Genomic DNA, 12,110 nt, shown 5'->3' with positions numbered 1-12,110 from the left:
ACTCGTATGAACATCTGCTATTTTTGCTGAGCAGAAGTGATTACCCTTTGTTAAATTAGATTCAAATAAGCTAAAAATAAATAATTCTGCAATACTATTTAAAGTACTAAGTTTAAAAATATTAATAGTCTTACGGGTCATATCCCGGGATGAAAAATTTAAACTGATTTTGAGCAAAATGATCTGCATTTGAACTTATAAATCTGTATTTTAACTTTTAAAAACATTTTCATCTGTATTTGATCGACTAGGGTAAATACCCCAATAGATGGACGGTTAAGCAAACTCTCGTATTCTATTAAAAAAATAATATAGGAATATACAGATAAGTTGTGATAAAATAAATTATATTTATGTAAAAATATATAATTAACCAGGAAAAAATAAGTAAAACTTCGTAAAACGTTGTAGTAATTAATAAAAAAGAAAAATGTAAGAAAAAGTCCAAAACCCCAGTAGATGGACAAAATCTCCAGTAGATGGACAGTCAATACCAATAGATGGACACTACTTACAAGCGATATTTTCGATTCATTATTTATATCAGAAATAATTAATTTATTAATTTTTTCCACTAAAAAATGAAGCTTGATAAAATTAAAGAGAAGAGGTGATAAATCGGATGGTAATTTTCAAAATACATCATAAAGTAAATTTATTAATTTTGAACACTTGATGCTTTCTCATGTAAAGTAACATACAAAATATATTAATATAAAGAATACTAATAATTAATAAATTATCAATATAAATTTATAAAACACAACGTTAAAAACGTTATGTTGTCTTCTTCTTCCTTTTAATAGGTCTGTTCTCTTTTGCTTTTAAATTTCCTTCTCTCAATTTTCTCTTTTATTCAGCGTTTTCTTTTTTCTCTTTAATTTCTTCAATAATCATTATAATACTTTCATTTCCAGTACATGTCTGTTTGCTATAATCTTTACTCTTATTCTCACATTGATCCACCAAAAAAATTAAAAAAAAAAATAAGAAAATTCATCATATAAACTCAATGTCCATCTATTGGATAAAGGTTAGAAAAATGTCACCAATAGATGGACACTAAATTCTATTATTTCTTTTCGATTTTATCATTAAAATATTATATTTCTAGCTTTGTTAGTGAAATATAAACGTAATTATATGTACAAATCTTACTTTTTTTATTATTTTTAATAATAATAACAAAAAAAAAAAGTTTGGAAAATCCAAAAATGCACGACTCATAATGCTCATTTAATTATGAAAAATAAAAATAAAAAAAAAAACAAGTCGTTCAAAATTAATTGCCGAAAAAACAGCTGTCGTAGGAAGATACTGCACAAGCGCCCCTGGTGGAATAAAATGTACATAATATCTATAGATATAGATATATCACCATCCATGTTAATTTTACATGGATATATATAGATATACAGTCTTGTAGTTTTCGTTTTTTATTAATTGTAATTAAACGACACTGAATTAATTAACCATTCGCATTCAGTGACCTACAATCGTCGATTAGAATTAAAAAAAAAAATTTAACTCAAATAATTGATTTTTTCACAAGTTACAGTGTTTCCGGGGTTTCATACATGACGGACAGGAAAATTTTTTGACCTATTTTGATGTTTTTTTCCGTTTCTATTGCAGTAAATCAATTTTTAGAAAGTACGGAATTAATCTCCATTAAATTATCTCGACAATAGTATGAAAAATATCTTGATTCCGTGAACTAACAAGGCTATAATACTAAAAATAGTTGCTAAAATGAGGCGAAAAAAATTTTTCGATCGTAAAGCACTCTCTGATGCTTCGCATCATGAGTCGTGCAATAATGTCCACCAGCTATCTGTCACACGCTTACTAGTGGCGGCGCTCTCGGAGCAAAACCTCGATCCAATTTAAATAATTTTTTTAAACTATTATTATAAATAAAAAGTTAAAAAAAAATTACTTTTCGTTCTCAGAACTATTTGTAGACATAAAAAAATATAACGACTTAAGATTTTTGTTCTTAAAATCTAATGTAATTGTTCTTAAAACTAATGTAATTGCTTCTAGAAATAATATCTGTCCATCTATTGGGGGGTGTCCATCTATTGGGGTATTTACCCTACTATCGAATTCGTAAAAGGTCTATTTTTGATCGTCTGTTTTTGATCTACAGGCGATCAAAAACCGACTAAAAATTATGGAACGTTTTGGTCAGTTTTTGACTTTGATGCGATCAAAATCAGCTAAATGATTGTGACAAAAAAAGTCTGATTTTGGTCTTTGAAACAATAAAAAATAATTTTTATTATAATATTAAAACTGGTCTGAAATTGGTTTGAATTGGAAATAGTACGGGTTATTAAAACAGATTAAATTCTTAAATAAAATAGATAAACATAATAAAATTAAATTGAATGAATGAAATTAAATTGAAATTAAATTGAAATTAAATTGAATGAATGAAATTAAATTGAAATTAAATTGAATGAAAAATATTAAAAATTTTCATTTATTATAAAACAGATTAAATTTTTTGACCCGGGTATTGCACAGTTGTATAAATTAGTAGCTGAATTAAATCCTCATATCATTGTATTAGTTGAAATGCGATTAAAGTCGAGTATTAATAATAGTATTTTTTCATTACCTGATTATGTTATTTTCAAGCGAGATCGAAATTTAGTGCATACAGACACTAGACGTTTCGTCCAAGGTGGAGGAGTTGCTTGTCTTATTCATAAATCGTTTAAAGCTAATTTATAACATTCTTCATTTTCAGATGATATAAATACACCAGAATTTTTAGTGTTAGATGTTAAACTAGCGAGTGGCTCACGCCTTTTATATTATCTTGTGTCTACCGGCGTCCCAATGGTCACACACTTTTCAACTTCTTTAATGTATACTCCAAGTATTCATCTAATTCTATTATTGCAGGAGATTTAAATTGTAATTTTTTAGAATTGACTTGGACACCTAATCATTTCAATTCATTGATTTTCGTATCTGAATTATATTGCGTTCCTTTCAATGCTACTTTATCACAGTGGATCAAAAAATTTGTAGTTAGATGTAATTATATTAGACTTAGAATCCAAATTTGGTACCTTTTTCAAATCAGATTCGCCTTTCATATCAGGTCACGATTGTCTATTTTGTGAGTATTTAGTAAATTTGTCAAAACTTTCGGATATAACAATTATTTATAGAAATTTTAAAAATTGTGATCACTCTGTACTATCTGATTAATTATTGAAAATATTAAATATTGATGATTATGATACTATGAAAAACTCCAACCCTAATGACTTACTAACATTTTTTCTGAGTGATGTGATAGAGTTAGTTAATGAACATGCCCTATTCATTACGCGAAAAATTACAAGTAATTCTAATATCTGGATTATCAAAGAATTTGAATCTAAATATCGCAAGCGAGATTTGCTGTACAAAAGAGTGAAAAAAACTAAGAATATGAAATCCCTTAAACTTTATAAAATTAAAAGAAAAGAAACTGAAATATGAACTGAATCAAGCTCGTAATAATTATTTGAAAAATGAATTTTCGCAAGAACTAATTGGTCAATAAGATTGAAGTAAATTTAAACATTTAGGGTTGATTAACTTAAGTTAAATATATTTAACGACATTTACGGACAAAAGCCCAGATGGTTTAAATTTAGGGTGGCTAGGAGATCATATACCTCAAGTTATTATTTTTCTGGCTTAATTATTTAATCTTTCGCTTGATTGTGGAATTTCCCCAGATGTTTAGAAAAGAGTATATGTTATTCCTTTAAATAAAGTTGTACTTTGGTATACCAGTTGGTGTCTTTGGTATATCAAAGACATCATCAGATCCTCGACCGGTGGCTAACTTATCTCACTTGAGTAAAGCCTTCAAAAGATTATTAGCAAACCAAGTGGTAAATTATTTGGAAAAAAATGAATTGCTTGACAAATATCAATCAGGTTTTAGAAAATATCATAAGTACACAATTTGCTCTTCTCAAACTAACTGATGATATTCATAATGCGATGAATAGAGCTGAATTAACACTTAAAGTATTATTTAAGTAAAGCATTTGATTACGTCGACCCCAAAGTGATATTAAAAACTTTATTTGAATTAGGTTTTTTCAATACTTAATGCGGTAGATTTGGTTACTAGGGATGTCCGAGCCTTTTTCTGAGTGGGTAAATGAGCATGGTTTACTAGTAAATTTAAAGAAAACGAAAGCAATGATCAATGGAACAAATAGTAAATTAAAACAAATTGACTGGACCTCTTTTCTTCTCATTATCATTGACAATGTTGAATTACCTTATGTAAATGTCTACTATAGTAGACATTTATAAATGTCTTGGATTGTATATAAATAATGATCTCTCGTGAAAAAATCATATTTCACATACTATTAAAAAGATTAATTCAACACTATATTGTTTAAAAATTCAGAAAAATATATTTATTCCCGAAAAAAGAAAATTATGAGTGACAGCTACCGTTTTACCGTTGATTGATTATTGTTCTGTTGTACTTATCGATTCGAATGCAGAAAATGATTTAAAATTACAATATGCTCTAAATAATGCAATAAGATTCTTCTTTAATCTTAGGCGAGATGAACATATTACACCGTATAGACAACCCTGACGGATCCAAAATGCGGTAGAGTCCAGTAATGTACGGCAAATTTACGGTAGGGTACGGTAGAGTACGGTACGTACAGTGATTACGATAAAATCGTAATACAGTATGACACCGTAAATTACGGAGATTGTACGACAAAGTACCGTGATTGTACAGTAATTTACCGTTATTGTACGGTAAGATACCGTGATTTTACGGTAAAATACCGTAATTGTTAGTAAAATACTATAATTATCCGGTAAAAAAGTACTGTTTTTATACGCTAAAGTACCATAATTGTACGGTAATGTACCGTAATTGTACAGTAACTTATCGCTAAACAAGTTATATTTGACGGTAGGTTACCATTGCAATACGGTAGTGCGGAAAGTTCAGAAGTATATATTTTACCGTATTTTCACCGAACACTACCGTGATTGTACCGTAATTTTACCGTTATATACCGTATTTTCACCGTTCTTTACTGTACGTTACGGTGTTTTACGGTTTCTACCGTGCAAGTAGAATGTTACTGTAATCTACGGTGGCCATACGGTTTATCGACCGTATTTTTACCGTAATTCTACAGTATTTCAGATCCGCCAGGGAAGAATTAAAATGGCTGTCAGTTAAATCTAGAAGCATTTTTTTCTAGCTACACATTTTTATAAATTGTTATCTATTGGTAAGCCCAGTTATTTAAGAGAATTATTTATAGAAGTAAATTTCGCAACATCATATCTTGAGCATTCTTTTTTTATATTAGCAATACGTCTTTGGAAGAAGCTACCAGTAGATGTATTAGATGCGAGTTCCCTAGAGGTATTTAAAAAAAACATGTTTGAATATTTATTATCAATTGATCTCTAATATCGATTCGACGTGTTTGTTATAAATGTGCAAGACATGTAATTTAATCTTATTAAGTTAGCGATATAGTTCAATTCAAATCAATCTTATTAATCAAATTTTAAAATCAATTACCTTGTTAACATTAATCTTGTACCTTTTCAATATTTTTATACTATTACAAGTAATCATTGTAATACTATTATGTATACTTATAATCATACAAATTTCTTTTGTAATTTAAAATACCTTGCTATTCGGCCTGTGCCTTGGCATCTATTATCAATAAATTAATAAATAAACAGACAATCTACAATGCCAGTCTTCGTAGCCTTTGTTGTTATGAAAATTCAGTTTAAAGAAGAACAACAGGTAAGGTCGGAATAGGAGGGGACGTCAATACATATACATAAGTAAGGGAACTAACACTTTGCAAAAATATATATCTAATGCAAAGACGATTGCGAAAAAATTGTACAAAATAAATTCGTATTTTCATAGGAATGTATTAACCCGTCTTTCCATCCTTTAGACAATTACCTCGAACGTTCTTTTTTTCTTTAGTTTTTTATGAAATTAAAATAGATTGAGGATATTTTTTAAAATTCAATTTTATTAAATTAACAATGAAAAATCATTTTTATTGATATAAATAAATTTAAAAAATATTCAACGTATGCTTACAAGAAATAAAATTTCCAAGATTCGTGTCTCCAAACCTACATCTCATTACAGTAGGTTATGCTATGAAATATTTAAGATTTTATTTAATGAGTAATTTATTATTAATAGTTTATCATTTTTATGAACAAACTCACTTTTTTACGAAATATGTGTGTTATATGAATTGTAAATAGATGAAGTATAGCTATAACTTAGCAAATTATTGGTGTACCCTCTTTGTGATGTCGCAGGTTGTTTTTTCTTGGTTTTGTGAGTGACCTAGAAAATCCGAGACAAAACTAGGATTTTTTTAGAGACGGTGCTCTGTATTAAATTAGACTGAGTGTACACAGAATGCTTTGTACCTGAACTGTACCAAAATATAGTGTAATTTTTTTTTTTGACGAAAAAAAAGAAAACACAAGCATATTTAAATAAACCATTTTAAGAGAAAATGAATAAAGTTGAAAAAAATAAATAAAAATAATCGATCAGTCTTATTCGAGTATATTCTAGAATTATCGAATATGTTCATTGAGAAAGCTAAAATTAACTGCGGATTATGATAAATTATAATATTTATCATTCTATATACATTTTCTGTCATCCTCGAAGTATGTTTAAAAATTTTTGTCTCAAAGATTAATCCTAAAGGTTCTGAAAAATAAAAAAATATTGATTTTAATAATTAAAAGCGTAATAAAATAAAAGCCTGGAGTAATTATTTGGAAGTGGGTATGATCCGATCCTATTTTTGACCGTAAATCGTAAAGTAGACATTTTTATATATTTTTTTTTTATTGTTTTGACGACGCATTTAAAACAAAAACCACAAAAAACTTTAATAAAATTTATCTAAATAAGTGCAGGGATTTCTGCTATTTTCTTTTTTACTCCACATATGTAAACAATTTTAAAAAAGAAAAAAATACTTTCAAGCAGGACAAAGTTAGCATTGATAATCCAGCATCAACGGACATTATTAATTCTTGTTCGGAATCTAATAAAGCAAAAAAATTCTAATTACAAACAACTATTTAGCAACAAATTTAACAACACAATTAAACTTTGTTGCTTGAATAATGATCAAGATACTGATGGTCAATGCTAGCTTTACAGACGTAAAATTTTATGTCAACTTTTACAATTTTTACGAAAGCTATTTTTTTTTTTAATTGAAAAGTTGACATTATTAATTTTTTTTTTATTATTTAATTTTTCATGGTGTTAGATAAAAATAAGTAAGTGTCGGAAAAAAATTTAATCGTTGATTTTATGGTCAAAATATTGTGGTCACCACTTTCAAAGAATCGTCAAGCCTGATGTTAACTAATAAAATATAAATAATAAAATTTACTTCGAAAAATCACTGCTTTTTTCAATGATGTGTTCAAATTCAGCAAAGCTTAAAGCACCATCATCGTCAAGATCAGCTTCATCTAATAGGTATTGAAGCAGACGCTGCATGTCATTTTCACTCAATCTTTGTGGAGCTGTTAATCTATCAATTACTTGTCGTAAATCACCCATTCCTAGCATATCATCTCCATCAAAGTCTAGAAGTTTCAGAAAAAATAATAATAATAAAATTGTGAAGTTAAACTGAAATTATAGAATCTATTTTATATTTACCAAAAATACGAAAGGCATGCTCTGCTTTGACTGCTTTTGGAGCAGCATCGCTAAATACTGACATCATATCTAAAAAATCTTCAAAAGTGCAATCGCCATCTTGGCTTGAGCTGAAAACTTTACAAATTCGGTCTCCAAATGGATTTACACGTAATTCAGAATATCTGAGAATTTTTGACATAGGTAACTTCGCGTTTCTATTGTGACCAACTTTTTCCGGTGCAAGAGCTTTGAATTTTTGATGAGCACTTGAAGCAAATTTTATTAAAATTTAGTTCTTATTAAAAAAAAAAAGTTTATAATAACAGAATACTTACTATAAAACTTCCTTTTTCGTAAAATATGTCAGATCCTAGAAACAAAGAAGACTTCATTTAGGAAAAATATTTAAGATATAAGACGAATTATTATATTAATTATAAATAAAATTCCTTATTATCTGGAATAATATTGTAATAGCTATAAAAAAAAATCAATAAATAAATCAGACCAATTTATTAAATTCCTGAACGATAATAAAAATTATATGAGATGAAAATGTCTCTATTCTGTACTTGAGTGGTATAAATTACTTTCATTTTTTGTTTTGATAGAATTGTAGAACCTACTTAAACTTTCTTACACTTAAAATATAAATAATTAATATTAATTCACCTGATAATCTTGTAATTCTTCTTCAGAAAATTGACTTTTACTTGCTCCCATGTTTTTTGACTATATTTGATCCTGAGTAATGTCAACCTTATTATCTTGACTAAACAATATCGAAGTTAAAGTTAAAGTGTCATAGCTTTGTTACGTATATTCTTATTTAATTATTGCTTAAATATTTGGTCAATTGTTTTTATTTTATGTTATGACACATGTAAAATGATTTATAGAGCACTTGACAACAACATGTCATTATCTGACAATTTATATCTGACACTGAGAATCTCCCTCCTGCTCCGTTCTATCCAAAGTTTTCTTTTAGTGTAAGTTGTAATGCACCTAGTGCATCCAGCAGGTGACGCTACCTGTTATTAGAGCGCTATCTATTATGAGAGCGCGAATTCAAATGAAATATTTAAATTAATAAATATTAAATGATTAAAATTAGTTAAATTTTATATTCGAAGTAAATATTCAAATCATTTGTTTAATGCTTTTACTCTTACCAGTTGTAATAAACATCTTTTAGTTAACTCTGTTTTATTTACAAAAGAAAATAAAATAAAAAAACATATTTCGGTACAAAAGGACATTGTAACCGAATTCTCAGAACCCATAAAAAGTACTTGAATAATTCAAGGACTATTTCTCGCCACATGGAACTTAAAACCCTATGAGGAAAAGTCGTAAAAGACACGTGTGAAATTCAATAGACTCTTGTTCTAAAGTAACAAAGAATAATACAAAACCATATGTAACTAAACAAAAATAAGATTGTTAAATAACATTTACTGTTAAAATCTAACTTTATATAATATTGTAGTTAAGCAAAATTAAGTTAAAATAATTAATAATTATTATCTTGTATTTAATTTATAATTAATAATTATTATTTAATTAATTTACTATTAATTTATTATTGAATCATTATTTAATTATTATTTAATTTATAATGAAACGATAATGTCTATTCTTTTATACATGATAATGATTAAATTGACTTATAATTTTATTAGAAATTCCGATTGTAAAATAATAGAAATAATATTTAATTCAAGTTATTAATTAGTCAAACTCAAACATTAATCCAACATATTATAAACAATATAATATATATATTTTCATGTTATAGTTTATTATAATTTTTATTGTAATTTAATTTCAAGTTAATTATAAGTTAATTTTTATTATAAATAGATTTTAAAAGGGTCTGTTAAATTAATAAAAATAGTTAAATAAACATAATGACTGTATTGCTAAAAGTGTATATTAGTGAAGTCTAACTTTCAGGCCGATAGGCTGAAATAAGTATATATAGATATAGAGAAAATACATGTTAGTATATAAGGATCATTTATATGTAGTAGAAAATGTGTGTGCTTATGTATTCCTTAGAGTGGATGTATGTATGGAAGTTATGGTGGGAGAAGAACGGAGTTTGAAGCTCTTCGGAAAAACTATGTAACGACACTTCTCACCGAGAGCTTAGATTGCTAAGATCACGTCATTGTAAACCTCAATTTTATATTTTGAAGCTTTTTAATATTTTTTCAACTTGAATAATAAATTGAAACCAACTAAATAATTTTGATCAAAATTAAATAACGTCTAAATAGAATTCTTTTATTTAAAGTGATTCCTTTCCCGCGCTGAAACCGAGTATGATTCCTTTCCCGCGCTGAAACCGAGTATTTTAATACTCCCGGGCGAAAGAACTACAATAATTAAAGTTTTCAATAAATAAAAATAACATCCACTAGATGGAAGCATAACAAAGTTTAACACACTGTGTATACATAGTAATACTATACTTTTGCGGTAATAGTTGGCACGAAGCTATAGTGTGTTGGTAAATCCCTTTCCCCACACTCTGGCACCTAGGAGCGCCCCGACATTTTTTTTTACCCGGGAAAATTCAAATTAAGAATGAGAAATTATAAAAAAACACAATTATACTTAAGGTAAGTAGGCCCAAAAAGTAAAAATTCAAGAAATTTCCCAAACTTCGTATAGAAGTATTTAAATACATAATACACACGCTTTTAAAATTTAGAGACAATTTACCACGTCTAACTGAAGATAATTGCGATTGAAAATAACATTTTTACACAGGTGGTATGGGAAAAGAGAGAGAAAACCGCGAAATTTTTAATTTTTGTATTGAAGAAATTTTAAGAATTTCACGAAAAACTAATATTACTTAGATTAATACATGTAAACTTACCCTACAAAATTTTGGGATTCCCTACCAAATAGTTTTTAAGAAATCATTGATAAACTGGTAAAGTAAACAAATAAAGTCATGCGTGGAAGTAAATGAGCGATAGCCCGTAAGAGAGGCGACACTAGTGAATGAAAAAGATAGTAGTAGCATAAACTATAGGTTGGGAAAGAACTAACTTAAATACCGATTTACTCTATAAATAGACTGTTGAAATATCATTAGTTGAAGACAAAAAGATACTTTTATATTCAGACTCCGATATCTCGGCAAAAAATAGTCCTATCAGAGTTTAAAAAAAAAGAAATTAAAACTGGATAAACATGCTATTTAGAAATTTTTTTCGCTTCCTTAACCCTTCAGCACTCTCGCAAAACGATTTTACTATCATTACTCGCGTGATGAGAAAAACTCTCACGCCTTTTGTGGAAGCGCACGCATGCTTATAGCCCCTTTAATTTAAAAAATCTCAAACAAGATAAATTTTTTAAAACAAAAAAGAATTGACTTATTTAAAAATAATATTTAATAATAACACCGGCACACAAAAAAAAAATTGTCTGTACACCGGGCGCCACCTATCTACGGGCATGTTTTTCGACCCGCTGAATACGAATTTCAACTCAGTTTAGGCCGTCCGGCCTTCAATTTCAAGTAAATTGCAAAAAATAGCGAAAATTCGATGTTTTGGCAAGAAAAAAAATTTTGTGATCTAAGACAAGCATAATTTTCATGTATTTTGATCTGTTAAATACTAATTTCGATCGTAATTTAATCATAAACTTTTTTAATTCTAAAAAAATTGTAAAATATCCTTAAAAATTTCAAAAAATGATGAAAAATTGGGATTATCTTGGTACAAAAAATTTTGTGGACCCGGATTGACAAAGATTTTCATGTAATTTAATCTGCTTGATCTGATTCTGCGATAAATTTGGCCCATAGCCCCCTCAAACATTCATAAAACTGCAAAAAAAAAAAATAAAATAGCAGAAAATTGCTGCTGAAAAAATGGAAAAAAATCTTTTAAACACAGTTAAATAAATTTCTTGTATTTTTTATTTCTAAAATACAAGATTAAGATCCAAGAATGTATACAAATTGAATTTTTATCGGTTTTTCGAGGGTATTGTACTGTTTCATTCTCAAATGATCTACGACGTGGATACCTCTTCTTCCACCTTTTCCTATATTTAGTAAAAATTTGCCATCGTGTTGGGATTTCAACTTCTTCTATGTGCAGACTTCATTTCATTGTATGATTGCTTGTACTTGCAACCAGGGCACCTTCTCGGGGTGACGGTAAGCAACAGAACCATCTGGCAGAGTCCCTGGGTGAACAGCGTGTGTGCCGTCATGGCAGGTACAAGTGATGAGTACTTTACGATGCAGGGATTCGGAAACCCAGTATCGGCGTCTGCCCTGATAAAAAAAAAGTATTGAAACAAAGAAAAAAGTATTGAAAAGTATTGGTTTTCTAGT

The 12,110-nt window shown here is 28.1% G+C and overlaps 1 protein-coding gene across 2 annotated transcripts; it reads right to left on the bottom strand.

Annotated features, from left to right (window-relative positions):
• Nucleotides 1–5,697: 5,697 nt before the first annotated feature.
• LOC123268459 (calcium and integrin-binding protein 1-like) lies at nucleotides 5,698–8,737 on the bottom strand. Of its 2 annotated transcripts, XR_006510238.1 has the most exons (6): nucleotides 8,411–8,737; nucleotides 8,074–8,108; nucleotides 7,757–8,004; nucleotides 7,482–7,680; nucleotides 6,280–6,781; nucleotides 5,698–6,205 (listed from the first exon to the last, which is right to left on the bottom strand). XR_006510238.1 is itself a non-coding variant. In XM_044733523.1 (5 exons), exons 1-5 carry the CDS (start codon nucleotides 8,459–8,461, stop codon nucleotides 6,760–6,762), a joined length of 555 nt encoding a protein of 184 aa, XP_044589458.1. In that variant the 5' UTR covers nucleotides 8,462–8,737; the 3' UTR covers nucleotides 5,698–6,759. The 2 variants fall into 2 exon arrangements, 1 of the variants encoding a protein (XP_044589458.1); XM_044733523.1 differs by having other exon boundaries at nucleotides 5,698–6,781.
• Nucleotides 8,738–12,110: the final 3,373 nt, after the last annotated feature.

This window comes from Cotesia glomerata, linkage group LG7, assembly GCF_020080835.1.
Source record: "Cotesia glomerata isolate CgM1 linkage group LG7, MPM_Cglom_v2.3, whole genome shotgun sequence".
NCBI classification, from domain to species: Eukaryota; Metazoa; Arthropoda; class Insecta; order Hymenoptera; family Braconidae; genus Cotesia; species Cotesia glomerata.
Note: the sequence above shows the minus strand (reverse complement) of the source record. Positions and strands in the feature narration are given on the sequence as shown.